Source organism: Dendropsophus ebraccatus, chromosome 1, assembly GCF_027789765.1.
Source record: "Dendropsophus ebraccatus isolate aDenEbr1 chromosome 1, aDenEbr1.pat, whole genome shotgun sequence".
In the NCBI taxonomy this organism is placed as follows: Eukaryota; Metazoa; Chordata; class Amphibia; order Anura; family Hylidae; genus Dendropsophus; species Dendropsophus ebraccatus.
The window spans coordinates 222,307,110-222,328,735 of record NC_091454.1 but is presented as its reverse complement, the minus strand read 5'-3'; the positions used below and the strand labels follow the sequence as shown (position 1 = coordinate 222,328,735).

Below are 21,626 nucleotides of genomic sequence, written 5' to 3'. Positions count from 1 at the left end.
CCCATGCATTGCTACAAACATAATAATAATAACTAGATTCGCATTTCCAGGGAAATACATAGTGCTTGAAAAGAACGCCCCTTTACCAGTGATTTCCTTATAAGAGAAACTTTAACCCTGGGTACTGTCCCTTTAAGAGTGACTTGGGTCCCGTCCCTTTAAGAGCGACTTGGGTCCCGTCCCTTTAAGAGCAACTTGGGTCCCTTCCCTTTAAGAGCAACTTGGGTCACGTCCCTTTAAGAGCAACTTGGGTCTCATCCCTTTAAAAGCAACTAAAGTCCTGTCCCTTTAAGAGCAACTTGGGTCTCGTCCCTTTAAGAGCAACTTGGGTAGGACAGGTCCTTATTAAATGCTTCTATTACTATGGAAGAATTGGGGAAAGTAGTCAAACACCTAAAACCTAATAAGGCCCCGGGGCTGGACGGCTTCACTGGGGATTTCAACAAGCTTTTACTAGAGGAGGTTGGTCCTGCCTTGATGTCCTTATTCAACTCCTATCTGGCTGGCACTATAATATCACGAGATATGAACACAGCCATAATTAAGGTTTTGCCCAAACCAGGGAAAGACCTCACTTCTCCAGGAGGATATATGCCTATCTCATTAATAAACGTTGACTTGAAAATAGCTTCCAAAATTATGGCAGATAGGCTGGCGCAGATACTGCCTAGACTAATTTCTCACCACCAGGTGGGCTTTGTTCAGGGGAGAGCGGCAGTGACCAACCTCAAAACGGTTATAGGAGTGTTGGATGAGGTCCACTTGAGACCGGAACTACACCCCTCCCCCGCCATATTATCTATCGATGCAGAAAAAGCCTTTGATAATGTGCGGTGGGAGTAGGTGTGGAATGTAATGAAGAGGATGGGATTCCATGGGGAGTTTATGGCCTATTTACACTCCCTCTATACGTCCCCGCAGGCTCGGATAGGTACCCCCGGCTTTCTGTCTTCTCCGTTTTCCCCAGAGTAGGGCACCAGACAGGGATGCCCTCTTTCGCCCTTATTATTCAATATAGCCATAGAACCGTTGTCACGGATCTTGGATCAGTGTTCAGTGTTTGAAGGTATAGCGGTTGGGGGCATCCCTGTTCGCATTGCCTTATTCGCAGATGATCTCCTTATATTTTTGGAACACCCGAGCAGGGATTTACCATCCGTATTTAATTGTCTACATGATTTCGGACTCAAATCTGGCTTCAGGGTCAGTGTCTCTAAAAGCACACTGCTGGAGTTACGGGCTAGCTCCTCTCGACTATCACAACAATTGTTGGGGGTCCCGGTATCCCTCACTTGCACTAATATGAAATATCTGGGGGTATTGGTGGGGTCCAGTGGTACCTTGTAAGGTCTAAACTTTCCTCCCCTCGTCCAGTCCATTATAGCATCCCTGGAAAGATGGGTGAAACTGCCCTTACCCTTGCTTGCCAGATGTCATCTGGTGAAAATGATGGCCTTCTCTAGGTTATTATACCCAATGCAGACCATCCTTGTCCTACTCAAACATGATGATGTTCGCCGGCTGAACTCTGCTTTTATTAAATTCATTTGGGGAGGCAAACGCCCCGGGATTGCATTGAAAAAGTTACAACTATTCCGTGACCAGGGGGGTCTTAATTTCCCGGATGTTAGACGCTACAACTTGGCGTGTCTTTTGCGCCATGGAGTGGATTGGATGAGGGGAGGTGGCCCGTTCTCCAATATCCACCTGGAGTGTGCCCTAGCCTTTCCCTGCCTGTTGCAGTCGATCCTTTACACTAAATTTCCTGCTATCCCTCCAGCTATCAAATGGAGCCTCCTTCTACGGGACACAATTAGAGCATGGAAGTCTAGCTTAAAGGATACGGGGTTACCATTCGCCATCGGTAGGCATATGCCCATATGACATCATTCTGAGGCACAAGAGTTATCTACTAACAAGCTATATCACAAATGGAAAGATAAGGGTATCACCCAAGTCAAACACCTTCTTCACGAGTCGGAACACAGATATCTGACTTTGGAGGAGACTCTATTAAAATATGGGTTAACCTTGGACCACTTTCTGATTTATTCGCAGGCGGTGGCCTTTCTAAAATCTAGGCTCCGTAATCTCAAACCACTGCTCCAGTCATCTTTTTTTGATGACGTCATTCAAACAGAAACTCATATTCATTCACTGTCTTATTTGGCATGGGCATTGAGACGGCAAGCCTCGAGCCGATCGGACATGGGTGTTTTCACACACTGGGAACTTTATTTCAACAGGGAAGATCTTACCAAACCAATTCTGGATGGCTATACGTCTGTGAGAAAGGCCATTGTAAATGAAACAATTTAAGTTAATCCATAATGCCACGTATGGCTTTACCCTGCCTAAAACCGTTGACAGGCCTGATTGGATTGAGGCTTGCCCGAACTGTAATGCCCGAGGCACGGACCTGGTACATGGCCTAGTCACTTGTCCTTTGACAAGACATTTCTGGGTACAACTGCAGAATCTTATAGCTAAACTGCATGTTACTATGTCGTTAGACCCACTGCAGCTTTTGTTTCATATTCCGCAATCAGAGGGTACGTTGACCCAACTTACCCATGTCTTTCTCCTAGTAGCAAAGAGATGTCTTTTAGCCAACTGGTTGGTAGCGCGTATGCCAACGATAGATGATGTGTTGCTCCAGGTAAAGCGATCCCTTTATCATGATCAACTGGAGGTGCTTAGGGACAAGGAAAAATCCACTAATGGGTTTTTTAAGAAATGGAAAACCTTCATTTGTTGTTTTCTTTCCCATTCTGAAATTAGACAGCTAATGTTGCCATTCGTACATACCCTGTGGTACCTGAAAAAGGATGTTGCTGGAACTTTAGGAAAATTTAAGGTGACATCTTGAGGTTATGGTTCATTAAGGCATTAGCACCAGATGCGTATACGTAGCCATGTGATTACTTCAAGACCGTGAGCGGGTGGGTGGGCGAGGGAGGGGGGGTTTTGGGAGAGAGTTTCTCCTATTACTTACTCGGTTTTATCTTCTATGTTGTATCATTGTTTTATCTTTACATATATGTGGTAACTATTGCATAGATCTTTTGGCGGGAGTGTTTTCCGCTGTTGTGACAGATATTTGTAAAATGTTTTTGGTTAAAAATAATAAAAAAATGATATTTAAAAAAAAAAAAAAAAAAAAAAGCAACTTGGGTCCTGTCCCTTTAAGTGACATAGGTCTCTTTGAGAGCAACTTGGGTCCCGTCCTTTTAAGAGTGACATGGGTCCCTTTAAGAGCAACTTGGTTCCCGTCCCTTTAAGAGCAACTTGGGTCCCGTCCCATTAAAAGCAACTTGGGTCCTGTCCCTTTAAGAGCGACACGGGTCCCGTCCCTTTAAGAGCAACTTGGGTCGTGTCCTTTTAAGAGCAACTAGGGTCCCAGCCCTTTAAGAGCAACTTGGGTCCTGTCCCTTTAAGAGCGACTTGGATGTCGTACCTTTAAAAACAACTTGGGTCCCGTCCCTTTAAGTGACATGGGTCCCTTTAAGAGCAACTTGGGTCGCGTCCCTTTAGGAGTCGCTCTTAAAGGGACCCATGTCGCTCTTAAAGTGACCTAAGTCGCTCTTAAAGGGACCCAGGTCTCTCTTAAAGGCACCCAGGTCGCTCTTAAAGGGACCCAGGGTCGCTTTTAAAGGGACCCAGGGTCGCTCTTAAAGGGACCCAGGGTCGCTCTTAAAGGGACCCAGGGTCGCTCTTAAAGGGACCCAGGGTCGCTCTTAAAGGGACCCAGGGTCGCTCTTAAAGGGACCCAGGTCTCTCTTAAAGGCACCCAGGTCGCTTTTAAAGGGACCCAGGTCGCTCTTTAAGAGCGACCCAGGTTCCTTTAAGAGCGACCCGAGTGACCTGGGTCCTTTTAAGAGCGACATGGGTCCCGTCCCTTTAAGAGCGACTTGGGTTCCTTTAAGAACGACTTTGGTCCCTTTAAGAGCGACTTGGGTCACTTTAAGAGCGACTTGGGTCCCTTTAAGAGTGGCCCTCCTACTTATAATGGTAAAGATCATTACTTGGTTACCATGACAATCTTACTCATGTCAGTGAGACAAAATCGTTAAGGACTTTCCATATATTACATCTTCTATTGGCCAATAGTGGACATGTGACTGTGTGAATGTTGTGAGACATTGCCTGACAAGACCTTAGAGTTCCTATTGGCTGCTATATGTTAGCCATTGCATATGTGCTGTGATTGGCTGTTACCGGTTAGAGTGTGGCCATTATTTCCAATGGGCCATTATTTTCTATGGGAAATTAGGGGTCTTTAAATGTAAATTTCTTAAAAAGGACAAATCTGATCGAAACGAAAAATAGATAGCACACCTCACACCGCCAATGGCTCTGAAACAAACTTGGAACTGAGTCTGTGCGCAAAGCAGTTCGGGCTATATTACGCGCAGAAGAATGGCTGGAAGAAGAATGGTTGGGAGAAGAAGAAACGGAAGAAGAATACGGATTAAAATATAGTGTTTTTTCAAGTACTATAATTATACTCACCTAATACTGTCTTCATCTCTTCTAGCCTCTTCTCTCCTCTTCAGCCGGTCAGTCGCTGGAGGGATCCACCAGCAGGGGCAGCAACATCATCACTGCCGCTGTTGGAGGATCCCTCAGAGATCATTTCCAGGTTACATCCGGGGCGGGGGAGGGGGTTGGTGGTCTGTGCGGCGCCGAGAAGGCAGGCGGCAGGGCCGACATCTCACACAGCTCCGGGATCTGCGGTCCGTTGCACATCCCCCCCCCCCCCCCGGAGGGCGGTGCAACAGATCGCAGACCCCGGAGCTGCATGAAATGTCGGCCTTGCCGCCTGCCTCTTCGACGCCGCACGGACCACCAACCCCCCACCCTGGATGTAACCTGGAAATTATCTCTGAGGGATCCTCTGGCAGAGGCAGTGATGACGTTGCTGCACCTGCTGGGGGGATCCCTCCGGCGACTGACTAGAGGGATTCCAAGAGTGCGGGGGGCCAGGCACACCCAGGGTTGAAGACGGGTGTGGCGGATGCGGGACAGGGAAAGGGGTAGCTCTTTTATTGGTGGTCAGTGAGAGCGGTCCTCTCACTAACCACCAATAAAAGAGTTGTCCCTTCCAAAAGTGCGGCGGGGGCGGGATAAATGGCCTTGGGGGGCCGCATGTGGCCCGCAAGTCGTAGTTTGGGGACCCTTGCTCTAATGTAACAAACCCCACATTGTATCTACTATCACAAGTTTTTTAATTTGACTATAGACAATGTATATATGTATTTAAATTACATGAAATTAAATATGATTCCTACGAAACGCTACCCAGGTAGGTGAGACGTGCGTCCCATGACATGCCGCGGGCTGGGATATGCTTGTGTATTGCATTGTGAATGGCTTAAACTATTTGTGCTTTGTTATTAGTGATGAGCGATTACTAAAATGCTTGGGTGCTCGTTACTCAAAATGAATATCTCCCGATACTCGAGTGCTCGAGTAACGAACCCCATTGAAGCACGAACTGGAGAGAGTGGAACGGCTGCACATCCCAACTATGGCTGAAGTCAATTAGAGACTTGAGCATTTTTTTGAGGGGACCCAAGTTCGGTAGAGGGAAGGTTGTGTGAAAACCTGTCAACCTCCGAAATTGATGGAAACACAAAGGAAATGGACAGGAAAAAGCAGGGGCAGCATGTATGCATGCCTCTGAGGCTGCCTAATGGCACCATTATGCCTAATTCTGTGCATTAGCCAGAGGTAGGCATATGGACCACCCAAAAACTGAGCCTGACACAGCATGGCAGTGAGAAAACAGGGAACCATTAAAACAGAGGTAGCATATCATGAACCACCCAAAAATTCCACCTGACACAGCATGGCGATGAGGCCAGAATGAACAAGGTAGAAGCGGTAGCCAGTGAGCCTTCCAAAAATTATACCAGACACAACATGGCATTGAGCACACAGAACCATTAAAAGTGAGTGAGGAAGCAAGTGAGCCTTACAAAAAATTATACCAGACACAGCATGGCATTGAGCACACAGAGAACCATTAAAAGTGAGTGAGGAAGCAAGTGAGCCTCCCAAAAATTAGACCAGACACAGCATGGCATTGAGCACACAGAGAACCATTAAGAAAAATTTATAAAAAATTAAATTAAGAAAAAAGTACAATATATCTATACATGGTGTCTTAGTAAGGGGTGGTGTGGTACATCATAGTGCAAATGTTTGGGGGGGGAAGCACACATCCTTCTAAACTATCAAAGTGGTATAAGTGAACACAATGGGGGAGATTTATCAAAGGGTGTAAAATTTAGACTGGTGCAAACTACCCACAGCAACCAATCACAGCTTAGCTTTCCTTTCAGCACTGCCTAAAGCTGAGCTGTGATTGGTTGCTGTGGGTAGTTTGCACAAGTCTAAATTTTACACCCTTTGATAAATCTCCCCCAAACTGTGCACTCAAACAACAACAACCAATGAAAAGTTAGATAAGTGCAGAACTTTAAACTTTTACAATGTGAACTATGAACTTAAAACAGTCACCCAACAATAGTGACATCCCATTCCCTAGTTGACTAATGTGACAATTCGAAGTGCTAACTGGTTTAAGTGCTAACAAACAAGCATGAGCACAGCTAGATAGATTTCTCTCTCATACTGTGCAAACTTACAATATGTATATATCCCAACAAATTAAACGGAAGGGTAACCATCATTTCAGAATTTCTGACATGTCACCAAACTTGTTAGGGTCCAAGTGCTGACCCTAACCCTACTTGCATAAAGGAAGGGGCAGAGGGCCCTCAGCAGAGTTTGGCATCTGTTCCTTCCTGATCATCACTTCCCGGATAGACAAACAGAAACAAAAAGGTGACGACCTGACCACCTCTGCCCTATTTTGGCAACTGTTGGGGGTAAGGAGGCTGACATGTCAATATGAAAGTTATAGTCACGTCAGTCGTTCCATGAAGTGATAGGTACCCTCCCCTTTAAGGCACAAACAGCATTAACAAACTATTAACTGTGGCGGTGTGTATCCTAAACGTCATTTTTGTCAACTCCATTTCCTCACTCTCCTCCTCACTTTGAGTTACATGACAACAACCTCACTGTCTGACAACCGGGTCTCATCGTCATCATCAGACACCTCTTTCAACCCCGCTTGCAAGTCCCCACTCTCATCACCCACTGACTGCGTGAGCTGCACAGTTTGGGCATCAGGACAGATCGACTGCTCCGGTTGCTCCTACTCAGGGAAGCGTCCAGAAAACAGTTCCTGGGAGCATGGTGGTGGTGGTGGATCTGAATCCCTTCTTTTCCTGGAGGGACCAGGCTGTGGGGAAGGAGGCTGAGCTAATGGAGCAAGGGTTCCACTCCCTTGGGTAGCGTAGGTGGACTGCGTGGAGGACTGGGTGGTGGTGGATACATTATCCGCTATCCACGTGATCACCTGTTCACACTGCTGCGGTTTCAATATCGGTCTACCTTGAGAAGCTAGGGAGTGGACGTCTGCGGTGTGCCATTGCTCCCTCCTCAACAGGTGCTGCTGTGTCACCCTGAAACACGGCCTCCAGCAACCACATCACTTGGAACCCCACGCCCTCGACCCTTACCCCTGGGGTTCACCATTTTTGGACACTGCACAGTATGGAACTTAGATAGGCCTTGCGTATGAAATACAGAAATCAGGAAAATTACTTGGAGTACCCACTGGTTTGGTGGGGCTGTATGGTACAATCTGATGGCCGGAACTAGACACACTCTGTGATACCCCCTTACAATGAGCAGTGAAGTTGTATGCAGGATGTAGTAGAAATCTCAGCAATACAGTGTAGTGCCCACTAGTTTAGGGGGGGCTGGACGGTACAATCTGGTATTGGCCGGAACTATACACACTCTGACACCCCCTTCCAATCAGCAGTGAAGTTCTATGCAGGATGTAGTAGAAATCTCAGCAATACAGTGTAATATAGCAGCACCACCATCCCCAAAATCAAAAAAGAGTACACTGAGCACTTCTTAGGGGTCTGTGTGCAACTCCTAATGTCCCCTTTCTGCCAGCAGCCGGTCAGCACAGTGTGCTGGTGAAATCATGATAGCAGCACAGCAAGTCCCAGCCAGCAGTCTGTAATAACACTATAAAAAACGCTTTGAAACCCTGAAAAGGTCTGTTTGTTTATATTGCTAGTATATACCCTGCCTACTGGAACGCTATATCCTACACTGACACTCTCCCTGACCAGCAGCAGCTCTGTCCCTGATCTCTCACAGCATGCGTCTGAAGCGAGCACAGCCGGCGGCGAGTTTTATATGGCAGGGTCATCTGATCTGGCCAACCAATCGCTGCTATCGACATGTATGGGTCCCACGTGATCGCAGTATGTACCAAAGAGTCTCCTGCATGTTTATTGGCTGAGAAATAGCGCCCAAACTTACAGGAAACGGATGATGAGATTTTCTTGAGTATCGCAAGATGCTCGTCCGAGTAACGAGTTCGCTCATCACTATTTATTATAAGTTTTTCAAGTATAATAGATTTCAATCATCAGTGTATTTATTGTAAGTTTTATTTCTGTGATACCATAACATTATATTTACTGATGTGGATTTAAAGGGAATTTAAAGGAGTAGGAAAATACTACTGTTTTTTTTTTTTAATACAAAAAATAATTCTACATCAGTCCATGGCAACATAATGGCAAGTGTCTGATCAGTGTGGTCAAACCAATGAGATCACCACCAATCATGAGAACGTTTTTTTTTTTTTTTACCAATATTGGGCAGTCCCAGCAGAGTTTGGATAGACTGGTGGTGTGCATATTCAAATAAGAGAGTAAAGAACTTAATTCGGGGGGCTGCCGTCTCATCTGTTCTGGATTGGATTAGGTTGAGATATGATACAGATAGATGAAATGATCCCGATGGAATTGCCAGATGGGCCTCCTCTCCACCACTTATTCCTGAGCTTGAGCCTATTTCTGACCTCTCTCTCTACCTAAGAGATGTTCTTTGGTGTTCATATGTGGTCGGAACAATATGATAAAACATTTTGGCAAGAACATGCAGATCACAAGAGCCCAACTTGATGCCTGGATTGCAAAGATCTCCATGGCTACTGTATACTTTCCCTGTGAGCTGAGGGATGCTGGGATATAGGACAACCAAACACTGAGAAAGGCCAGCATGCTAAATGTGATGAACTTTGCCTCATTGAAGCTATCTGGAAGTCTCCTGGCATAAAAAGCCACAATGAAACTGATGGAGGCCAAGAGACCAAGATACCCCAACATAATCCAGAAGGCAATGGGTGAGTTCTCATTACATTCAATGACAAGAATTCCAGGTTTACTGTCAATGTTCATATGAGTAAATGGAGGAGAAGCTAAGATCCAGCTCACGCACAAGACAAACTGAAGGAGTGAACAGAAGACGATGATCATGTAGGACACACGAGCACTTGTCCATCTTTTAAGACTACTTCCAGGTTTGGTGGCCATGAATGCAAAGACTACCATGATGGTTTTAGCCAAGATACAGGAGACGCAAAGGGCAAACACCATGCCAAATGCGGCCTGGCGTAGAAGACACTTCTCTTTCTCGGGGTAACCAATGAAGGCCAAAGAGCTCAGGAAGCAGAATGACAACGACACCAACAAGATACAACTGAGGGAGTAGTTATTCGCTCTGACCATCGGAGTGTTCTTGTAAAGAAGGAAAAGTCTCAAGATAGAAATCGGAACCATAGAAGAAGAAACACTGGTGGTCACCAAGATGAATCCTAGCGGTTCATAATAGGAAAGATACTCAATAGGTTTTGCAAGACATCTGTCCTTCTGGTTGTTTGGCACCATATCCCATGGACACTTAGAACAATCTATGGAATCTGAAAGACGAAGCCAAAAGTGCTGAACAAATATATTATCAGGGGTTTCTCAATACACATAATTCCTTTCATGTGGGAGATGGCTTCTAGCAGCCTGGGTAATCAGATTTTTTTGTCAGAACGAGGTGCGGACACAGACTGCATTGGGCTCCTGTGCAAAAAGTTGCCTGGGCCCCCCCATTAGCAAACCATGCCACCACATTCTTCCCCCACCCAGGAGAATTGGTATATATATATATATGTATATACATACAGTGGTTTGCAATAAATTAGAACATCAACAAAAAGTAATTTTTTTTCAGTAATTCAATTCAAGAAGTGACCTCATATATTCTATAGAATCATTACATACAGAGTGAACTTTCAAGCGTTTATTTCTGTTAAAGTTAATGATTATAGATTACAGCCATCAAAACCCCAAAAGTCAGGATTTCAGAAAATTAGAATATTATATAAAACCAACTGAAAAAAATGTTTTTAACACAGAAATGTCGACCAAATAAAAAGTCTGTACAGTAAGTGCCCCCAATACTTGGTCGGGGAATCTTTTGCATGAATGATAGCATTGATGCGGCGTGGCATGGAGGCGATCAGCTGACGGCACTGCAGAGAGGTTAGCGAAGCCCAGGTTGCTTTGATAGCGGCCTTCAGCTCGTCTGCATTGTTGGCTCTGGTGTCTTTCATCTTCTTCTTGACAATACCCCATAAATTCTCTATGGGGTTAAGGTCTGGCGGGTTTGCTGGCCACTCAAGCCCAGTGATGCTGTAGTTAGTAAACCAGGGATTGGTACTTTTGGCCGTGTGGAAAGGTGCCAAATCCTGCTGAAAGTTGAAAATTCCATCTCCAAAAATCTTTTCAGCACAGAGAAGCATGAAGAGCTCTAAGATGTCCTGGTAGACGGCAGCGGTGACTTTGGTGTTGATGAAACCCAGTGAAGCTCCACCAGCAGATGACATGGCTCCCCAAACCATCACTGATTGTGGAAACTTCACACTAGACCTCAAGCAGCTTGGATTGTGTACAGCCTCTCCACTCTTCCTCCAGACTCTGAGACCGAGATTTCCAAATCAAATGCAAAATTTGATACAAGGATTAGGTGCAGCTCACAAAACAGAGGCTGCTATGGGCGAGGTTGAACTAAACTCTGCCCTAACCTAGAGAATGGCAGATGAGAGGGTTTCGTGCTAAAATGATAAATTAGTCCTCAAAGCCGAATAACAGCCCTACTTCTAACCAATTATTGATCAATTTAATGAATAAAAATAACGATGAAACATTAATCTTGCTTAATTGGAACATAGAAAATAAATAAATACATTGGTTATGAGGATATATTTAAGTTCGTAGAGCATAAAATATGTAGAGATGTGGTGGTTGGAAAAAAATGAAGAAAAATAAAATATAGGATAAATATTAAAAAATAGTCATTAAATTGATAACAAACTTTGCAATAAACGGTGCCGCCAGGTAATAGCCAAAAAATGCAGAATGGTAATTGCTTTTATCGCATGGGAGCCACTGTTTCCAATGTGGAGTTTTATTGCAATATATCTTGGACTTATAGTCCTTCTGGAAATGCAGTTATTCTTGGACTTATAGTCCTTCTGCCTCTGTAGTTTGTTTTGGACTTGTAGTCCTTCCGGATATATAAACAGTTTTGAACCTGTAGTCCTTAGGGTTTTTCAGTGCGTGATTCACTTCAATTGGGTGAACTCATCATAAGTGTCTCTTATTAGATATAGAGTAAATATTTGCAGATTATGATAGCAGCGATCAATTGCAATATTATGGCGTCTGTGACGCCTCTCACCCGTCCTGAGGTAGCTGGTAGTGTGGCTTTCTCCTCCGCTCGTTCACAGCGGCTGATCGATGCTGATAGTTCTATGTTGGAAAGGTCCTGCGGCGCGTCCTCGTGGTTCAGAAGATACCATCGCGCGCAGTGTCAAAGCCTCGGTCTGGTCTCAGATGGTTCTATCCGGAATAGGCAGATGTGGGTACTATTGGTATTACGAGTGGCCGCATGCAAAGCAGTGATGTATCGCATTCGGGGGGCCCCCCCCGGCGGAACAGAAAATGGTGTGGAGATGATACAAAAATGATATTGGAAAAATGTGAAAACAATGGTGAAAAAATAAAAAATAAAGACAGTCTGTATCTGTATGGTATTAACCCGTGAATGTTGATTGTCAAACGCGTTTCAAGGTTTTAACATATTAACCCCTTCCTCAGTGGCTGTGTAGTAGTGTTCAGTGTGAACGCGTTTGGCAATCAACACTCACGGGTTAATACCATACAGAGTTAACTACCGTGATACAGACTGTCTTTATTTTTTATTTTTTCACCATTGTTTTCACATTTTTCCAATATCATTTTTGTATCATCTCCACACCATTTTCTGTTCCGCCGGGGGGCCCCCCGAATGCGATACGTCACTGCTTTGCATGTGGCCACTCGTAATACCAATAGTACCCACATCTGCCTATTCCGGATAGAACCATCTGAGACCAGACCGAGGCTGTGACACTGCGCGCGATGGTATCTTCTGAACCACAAGGACGCGCCGCAGGACCTTTCCAACATAGAACTATCAGCATCGATCAGCCGCTGTGAAAGAGCGGAGGAGAGGAGAAAGCCACACTATTAGCTACCTCGGGACGGGTGAGAGGCGTCACAGACGCCATAATATTGCAATTGATCGCTGCTATCATAATCTGCAAATATTTACTCTATATCTAATAAGAGACACTTATGATGAGTTCACCCAATTGAAGTGAATCACGCACTGAAAAACCCTAAGGACTACAGGTTCAAAACTGTTTATATATCCGGAAGTCCAAAACAAACTACAGAGGCAGAAGGACTATAAGTCCAAGAATAATTGCATTTCCAGAAGGACTATAAGTCCAAGATATATTGCAATAAAACTCCACATTGGAAACAGTGGCTCCCATGCAATAAAAGCAATTACCATTCTGCATTTTTTGGCTATTACCTGACGGCACCGTTTATTGCAAAGTTTGTTATCAATTTAATGACTATTTTTTAATATTTATCCTATATTTTATTTTTCTTCATTTTTTTCCAACCACCACATCTCTACATATTTTATGCTCTACGAACTTAAATATATCCTCATAACCCATGTATTTATTTATTTTCTGTGTTCCAATTAAGCAAGATTAATGTTTCATACTTTTAATAATTTTAACATCGTTATTTTTATTCATTAAATTGATCAATAATTGGTTAGAAGTAGGGCTGTTATTTGGCTTTGAGGACTAATTTATTATTTTAGCACAAAATGCAAAATTTACTTTAATCTGAAATGAGCCCCTTGGACCACTGATCAACAGTCCAGTTCTTCATTTCCTTGGCCCAGATAAGACGCTTCTGGACTTGTTTATTGGTCAGGAGTGACACATGGAATGTAACACTTGTAGCCCATGTCCTACAGACGTCTGGATGTGGTGGCTTTTGAAGCACTGACTCCAGTCCAGTCCAGCAGTCCACTCTTTGTGAATCTCTCCCAAATTTTTGAATGGCATTTTAATTACAATCCTGTTAAGACTACGGTTCTCCCGGTTGCTTGTGCACCTTTTTCTAGCACACTTTTTTGTTTCATGCAACCTTCCATTAATATGCTTTGATACAGCACTCTGAGAACAGCCAGCTTCTTTAGCAATGAACTTTTGTGGCTTACCCTCCTTGTGGAGTGTGTGAATGCCTTTTGGACATCTGTCAGGTCAGCAGTCTTCCCCATGATTGTGTTGCATACTGAACCAGACTAAGGGACCTTTTATAACACTTTGGAAGCCACTGCAGGTGTTTTGGGTTAATTATTCTAATTTTCTGAAATACTAACTTTTGGGTTTTTCTTGGCTGTAATCCATAATTATCAACTTTAACAGAAATAAAAGCTTTAAAAAGTTCACTCTGTATGTAATGACTAGAGATGAGCGAACCGGTTCGGCCGGTATGGGATCCGGTTCGGATTTTTCCAAAAGTCCGAGTCCGATCGGATTCGGATTTTTGGAAGTCCGCTCCGATTTTTTTTTTCTTGCTTTCTTAAATGGCAGCCGCCATTTTAGAAAGCAGGAAGTGTTCCAGGCGGGAAAAGCGCTTTCACATGATGCCCGGAACACATCCAATCAGCAGGGATCTTGCACTAGCCCACCCCCTGTGTGACGTCGGTATTGCTTTAAGAGGAGTGGTAACATGACCGCACCACACAGTCTGCAGAGAGAGAGGAGAGAGAGAGAGAGAGAGGAAGGAGACTGTTAGCAGTACACAGAGCTCGTCAGTGAGAAAACGCTGCTGGTGCTGCTGTACTGGCTACTGAGAAGATATTGTAGAAAAGCAAAGACCAAAAGATTATGAAAGCGGAGAGGAGAAAGATATAGTGATTGGGAGAGAAATATAGAGAGGGCGACGTGTTATCCTGAGAGACAAATATACCTGGTGCATGTGTGTAGCATAAAACTCTAAAAAAAAGTGCTATACAGATAGACTTGTCCTATAGTTGGACCCTTGTGATACTGTCTATCACATACGTGGGCACATATCACATACTGGCCTCAAATGACTATTGCTGGACCTCCACTGGCCTCCAATGACTACTGCTTGACTTTGAGATATTGAAAAGATAACGATGTTACTGAGCCCTAAATTCAACCAAATACACTACACCCGTTTCATATAGATGCTTTAAACTATGAAATCCAAAGAAATCCAAAATTCGGTCAAGCCAAACTTTTTTTAAAAATCTGGAAGTCTAGTCGGAACGAACTTTTGAAAAGTTTGCTCATCTCTAGTAATGACTCTATAGAATATATGAGGTCACTTTTTGAATTGAGTTACTAGAAAAAAAAAACCCAACTTTTTGTTGATATTCTTATTTATTGCAAACCACTGTATATATAGACACACACCACACATTTACACTAGATATACACTAACCTCCTGTGTCTGTCTCTCTGATAGATGTTACAGGCCAGCAGTGAAGGGGTCAGGAGATGAGGCTGTATGGCAGGGGACAGGGCACACACAGCTTCCAGCCATAACGCTGCTCTAGAACATAGCTCTGCACTGCTGTGCCTCCCTCCCCCTTCTCTCTGCTCCGACACCAACAAGGAGCAGCTTTAGGAAGCCTAGGGACAAATTTGTCTTGTTTTATCCTCCTGTCAGGTCAGACAGCTGCCCCCAGTCAGACCTCTGCCACCATACTGTCCCTGCAGCTAGGTGCTGCACAGGGACAGGGCTGCTGGTCGATGAGCTGGGTAGAGGGGGCCTGAGGCGGAAGAGTGGGCCTGAGTCAGAAGAGGGGGCCTGATGCGGAAGAGGGGGGGGCTGAGGAGGCAGAGGGGGCCTGAGGAGGCAGAGGGGGCCTGAGGGGGCAGAGGGGGCTTGAGGTGGAAGAGGGGGCCTGAGGAGGCAGAGGGTGCCTGAGGGGGCAGAGGGAGCCTGAGGCAGAAGAGGGGGCCTGAGGCGGAAGAGGGGGCCTGAGGAGGAAGAGGGTGTCTTAGGGGGCAGAGGGGCCTGGTGCTGTGCCTGCAGGAGACCAGATGCAAGTGGTACAGAAAGACAGTGAGTGACAGACCTCTACAGAGACAAAGTTAGTGATTGTCTTTCACTGTTTCATTATGTAGCCTGCCGGGGAGTGTGCGTGGGGGAGGAGGTGTTGTGCCCTGACTTCCTGGTGCATGCTGGGCTCCTGCTGCTGTTAGGCAGTTGCTGTTGTTTTAGCTAAGTCACACTTAGCTAAAATAACAGGGCAGGATCATGCTGCCCCTCAGGAACCCAAGAATCTGCCCTATGCGGGCAAATCCTCACTAGCTGCCTGACACCATGGCTGTCTAAGCGGACGGGCCCCTCTCCCTCTTGGGCCCCTGTGCAGCTGAACTGGCTGCACATGCGATATGTCCACCACTGGTCAGAACCTTGATCAAACAAGGTATTTCCCCACCCTATATTCTTGTGGGGGACACGCTGCCATGAGGCATATAGCGAGGGATTGTCTTCATGATTAAATACACTTCTCACCTGTTTGGTTGGAGATCTCTCCTTGGGGGCAACGGACACATTCAAAGCAACAAAGAGGTTTACCCTCTCGAGAAGCCTTTCTGAATCCAGCAGGGCAGCTCTCGCTACAGACGGAAATAGGAACCTAGATGGGTATGAAAATATGAAATATATCACTGTGAAGTTCTAAGCTTCCCATCCATGCCATGCTATAGTATTTGTGGCCTTATAAACATACAGTATACATGATACAAAAACTGGTTTTCTAAACCAGACATCTTATTTTAACCATCATGACTCCTATTTATGGTAGACTTTTTGAGCTATTTCAGTTTATTTCATGATGTTTAGCTGTAACCACACTAAACTTGAGTTAATCTATAATGATATCCTTGTCTTCCAACTTTTTACTCGATGAACCATTGAGATGTCTGTACCAGTCAACAATGTTGTACCTGCCACTGTTAGGGACATTTTCCAAGGATCTAATGAGTATGGGGACCTGCTGATTACCTACATTAGGGAAAATAAGGACCACACTTGAATTTCTCTCTTCTATTTGAAAGAAACATTCATGGTTGGCCAAGCTAAGGATGCTCGTTTATGTTGGCTGATTATGGCTGTCAATCTGCTGCCAGCTATTTCTATGTTTAAAGCCAGTGAAAATCAATATCACATGAGCATTTCTAATTCAGAACCTCTTCTGACCACCATGAATCATCTTCTGTGAATATTTTAGAAGCTCTTTTTTATGTTACCTCATGGCTTCCATGTGGCCACCAGACTAAACTTGAGTTGATGGTAAAAGTATCGTTAGAGTCAGCCGCAGAGTCGTAACTTCCAACTTTCACTTGGGTCATTGAACCATCGGGACGTCTCTGCCAGTTGACAATGTCGTACATCGCTGGTGGATCCCCATCTTTATTGAAGAACAGTTCTCTCTTGCTAAGCGAGGGCACTTGTACATTTTTTAAGTAATGCATAAGCTGGGACAATAAGAGGGAAAAACAATGGACAATGTTGTGTGCTCAGACCTTTGGGAATGGTGAGTGTCCATATTTATTAGATAAAATAAATGGTGGCTTAATGTGTTTTTGAGAGTTAAAAAAGCCTACACATTAGATAGAAGAGGGTTGATGGTTGGTTAAAGGGGTTTGCTGGGTAAAATATGGATTAAAAAGTAATAAATTATAAATGCCAGGTAAATGTCATGGCACATAAAGTTAGGTTTAACTAATTTGGTTGTAAATCTTGTAATATTTAGCTACTTACCTGCCATGGTTTAAACATCTTCAGATCAGAGTATTTCCTATTTGAAAATGGCCCATTCCATTGATTGTATCGCATGAGGTGATCAAGAGCTTTTGCTATCACGTGTACAGCAGAATAAACGTTATAGGAAGTTCTTAAAGTTGAAGCATCATTATAGAGATTGTGGATGCTTGATAGGTCCTCATACCCTGTACATAGCCTAGACTCATTATTAGGACCACTGGGGTTATTTTCTATGGAAAAGGAACATCCAAATGCCTCTTCCCAGAATTTCTTGGCCCATTTGACCCCAGGAACATTGTAAGGGGTGATACTGTTAAGATATTCTTGAAACCCCTTTATATTATAGCTGTGATAAGCAAATCCAATGGTACCGGAAAGTAAGGAAGAATATTTATCTACTGAGAGTACATTCGATATGGACCAAGCTTCAGTGGCAACAAGGAGTTTTCCTGAGACATCTTGTGCTAACATTTCTTCAAGAACAGGGATGGTTACGATGTCTGTACAGAAGATCACTACCACTTTAGCTGTTGATCTCTTTATCACTTTGACAATTTGTTTAATATAGGTAAAATCACTTGGTATGTATTGTTTGAAGGCCACACAGGCTCCAGACCTTGTAACATCTCTTTCCATGACCATAACGCCCTCTCGGCCAGAGTCATTATCACGACCAACGAGCCCGACCCAAGTCCATCCAAAATGTTTCACCATTTCAGCTAGTCCTAAACACTGGAAATGATCACTTGGGACAGTCCTGAAGAAGGAAGGAAATTTTGTCTTGTCACTCAGTAGAGGACTGGTTGAGAAAAAGCTGACCTGCACGAGAGACAGAGGAGGCAGATTTTAATACAGACTTGTTAGATCATGATCCATGTGTTAAAGATAATACTAAACAAAAATACAATACAAAGAGAAAAACACAAACATGGACAGATGTGTCACCCCCCAAATAGGGCGGTACATTACACAAGGGGAGGGGCTCCCTGGCACCTGTCAGTAATCGCCTATTCACTTATATTAGTGATTGCTGATACATATAACTGGACACATATAATGATTCGTATTGCCAGATCCTACAAAGCATTTTGATCAATGTCTTTTGACTTCATTGCTTTTTATCACATTACCTGTGGATATCTGTACAGTCCTAACATAAAAGCCATTTGAATGGAAAAACTGGATGTTGAGTGCCCAATGATGGCCGCCAGGGGTGGACTTTCACGGCAACAGTAATTGGGTATACCCGGATCAAGTCCTGTCAGCATCCACAAAGTCCCCTTCATCTCCTTAGTCAGTACAGCACAGGAGTCAATATGATAGAAGCCCAGGCTGATATTTGGGAGAAGTTCCGGGCTTCTATTAATTTCATCAATGGCAAATCTCATGGCCTGGAAATACTGGTAGTGTTCTAAGCGAAATCTGAAATAGGCAAACGATGGACTTCATAAGATTTACACTATATTGTATTTATCCACCAGCATCACAATATTGAGCCCTTGGTAAATAGGCCTGGACGAAAGTGCTTTGGATCGAGAGAGACTCGACAGTGAGAGCCATGCCTAAGGGTTTAGGGACTCGACAGTGAGAGCCATGCCTAAGGGTTTAGGGACTCGACAGTGAGAGCCATGCCTAAGGGTTTAAGGACTCAACAGGGAGAGCCATGCCTAAGGGTTTAGGGACTCAACAGTAAGAGGCATGCCTAAGGGTTTAAGGACTCAACAGGGAGAGCCATGCCTAAGGGTTTATAGACTCGACAGTGAGAGCCATGCCTAAGGGTTTAAGGACTCAACAGGGAGAGCCATACTTGCCGGTTTAGTGGGAAAGCAAACACTGGATGCCGGGCCAATTCTAGCTTTCCTGCTTCTTGAAGCAAAAACTGAAATGCAACCCCCCCACCTTCTCCGCCCCATTGAAAATTGTAAGTATGAAAGGTTTGTGAGCATAAAATCTGCCGAATGTAACAGTACCAGCAAAGTAGACGTTCTGGGGGTAGTGACGCTCCTGTGTTTTGCTCAAAAATTTGAGAGATGTCAGGACAGTTGTGTACGATAGAGGAGGGGTGGGCAAAACACAGACAGTGAACCCTAATCTGGTCCCACCAGCTGACCCTGCCTACTTGCCTTAACATCTGTATGGTGTTGGAGATGGCACTCTGTGTAACAGTGGTGCTCGAGGTAGGGTAAGGTCCCAAGTATAGCAGTAGGAAGAATCCCGGCACTCAACAAGTTAAGTAATGCTTATTTATTCAGTGCAAAGACATCACAGGGTACAAAAAGACGCGTTTCAGCTCATAGCCTTCGTCAGCTCCACTAACTTGGTGAGTGCCAGGATTTTTCCTACTGCTATACTTGCCTCAACAGTCCCTGGCGACTGCCAACAAACACAGATACAGTAGATACACACACTCTCTGACACACACATAGATACAGTACTTACATCTCCCAGTCTATCCCTCTTTCTCTCTGCAGTCAGGCCGATATCGTTCCACACTCTAGGTCTGAGGACCTGCAGGTCATGTGACTCAGGTCCTTCATTACTCTCCATCTCTGTATGCAGGACTATAGGTTGGAGGCTGAATTGCAGCTTCCCTTTAGTAGGCAGCAGAGACTTCACCCTCCCTAATGGACAGAGTGTCCCTGAATGGATGGCCTCCATGCTCTATCTCCTGACTAGATGGTATCTGGTGCTACGAGAAGGAATCTGGTCATGTGTAGCCAGAGGCGAACTGTACTGGAGACTAAAAATGTAAAACTCTGATCCCTAGGGCCAGATCCAGACGTATTTCTGATAGTGAGCAATGGTCATAGTGGGTCCCTCTGTCTACTCTAACCTCGGCTTGAGAAACCTAGAACATGTTAGGCCGGTTCTCCATGGCCCAACGTCCCAAGGGCTCTGGTATTGTGGAAGTGCATTCACCGGTTATGTTAGTTTTGTATAATTCATGGTAACATGGTTATGGATTATGTTCTTAGTAGAAGTGCCTGGTAGGAACATACATATGACATGAAGGTAAATGCATTTTCATCTTTAACCTTACATTATGCAGATATCTTCTGGTGGCTTCTCCTTGAAGGTTATATTGCGGTCCATTATATCAAGATGAAGAGGAATTATGGCTCCTACAAGGATATCTCCATTAACCAGAATCCCACTGAGGTCCTTGTAGGCCAGATTATCTTCTGAGTATGAGGTGGCGGGGAATATTACTAGAAGGTGCCATAGTGTTCTGCCCAGATGAGAAAATAACCTGGAAAAGAGCATGGAACAGCATTTATCCCCAAATATAAGAGAGGATAGCGCAGTGGTCTCCAACTAGAGACGTTTCTGATGTCGGGAAACTACAATTTCTACGAGCTGCAGCTTCTAAACAGCCACACTGGGGAGGGGGAGGGGGGGGGGGGGGGTCATGGGCTGTTTATTCCATAATATCAGTGCCAGAATATTCATATTAAAGAGATCAAATATAGCAGATAGCCAACACTTGAATACGGTTAAGAGCCAACTTTTACTGTGGATCCATTAAAAGTTTGCAAACTTTGGCAAATACAGTAGGCAAAATGAAAAAGGCAATTCATATACAGATAGAAAATCAGAATGTTTCAGACCAGGTTGCCGTCACTCATAGACCGTGAGTAAGGGCCACATAAAGGGGTACTCCATGTGCTGATGGTGGCTGGACCACCCACTGAAAGTCGAAAATCGAGGCCTGAGGTTATGTACTCCATCATCATCATCATCATTATGTACAGCAATCTTTGGGTATTGTTTCCACGACTGGGAGCATTTTAGCCGAAACAAATCTCAAAATTTTCCAATTTTGATATTTGGGGTTAAATTAGTTTATTTATGAAATTATTCTCCTCTCTTTACTGGTCTGCATTGTCTCCTTACTGGGTTCCAGTCTGACAAGGACAACATTTATATGAAGTTTACCCCTGTAGTTTGCCTCTACAACCCAAAAAGGAAAGCAAGAGGTCAACTGGTTTCTTATGACATTTGTCCCATCTAGTGATAATAGATTATGAGCGTCACTGGGGACAGATGGCAAACTCTGTATATTGTACAACGCTGCAGAATATGTTAGCACTATTTAGGAAATATGTCACTCTAGTGAAACACTAATAAATATATGTTTATATCCAGGGACGGACACAGTCAGCATAGGGCCCTTGTGCAAAAAAATTGCCTGCCCCCCCCATAAGCAAACCATACCACCACATTCCTGGCTGCCCCCCTTCCCCACACACTACCCATCCTGGCTGCCCTCCATCCCCATACACACTACCCCATCTGCCCCACATCTCCACACACACTACCCATCCTAGCTGACCCCCATTTCCATACACAATATCCCATCTGACCCCCAGTGGTCCTCCAGGTCATCAGGATGGTCAATGCCGCCATTGCCAATGTACGACCACCAGGTGACATCACTGGTGCGCGCGTCCCGAGGTAGGGCAGGAG

General features: G+C 44.5%; 1 protein-coding gene across 1 annotated transcript in view; it reads right to left on the bottom strand.

Moving 5' to 3' along the window:
* Positions 1 to 2,889: 2,889 nt before the first annotated feature.
* Positions 2,890 to 21,626, bottom strand: part of LOC138785047 (vomeronasal type-2 receptor 26-like) — a 29,299-nt gene continuing 10,562 nt past the window's right edge. The window contains exons 7-13 of the mRNA XM_069960680.1: positions 20,200 to 20,409; positions 18,290 to 18,581; positions 17,157 to 17,978; positions 16,643 to 16,870; positions 15,906 to 16,029; positions 8,978 to 9,865; positions 2,890 to 2,984 (exon numbers count right to left, since the gene is read on the bottom strand). Of these exons, the coding sequence (XP_069816781.1) occupies positions 2,890 to 2,984; positions 8,978 to 9,865; positions 15,906 to 16,029; positions 16,643 to 16,870; positions 17,157 to 17,978; positions 18,290 to 18,581; positions 20,200 to 20,409 (2,659 nt within the window). The remainder of the gene's footprint in view (positions 2,985 to 8,977; positions 9,866 to 15,905; positions 16,030 to 16,642; positions 16,871 to 17,156; positions 17,979 to 18,289; positions 18,582 to 20,199; positions 20,410 to 21,626) is intronic.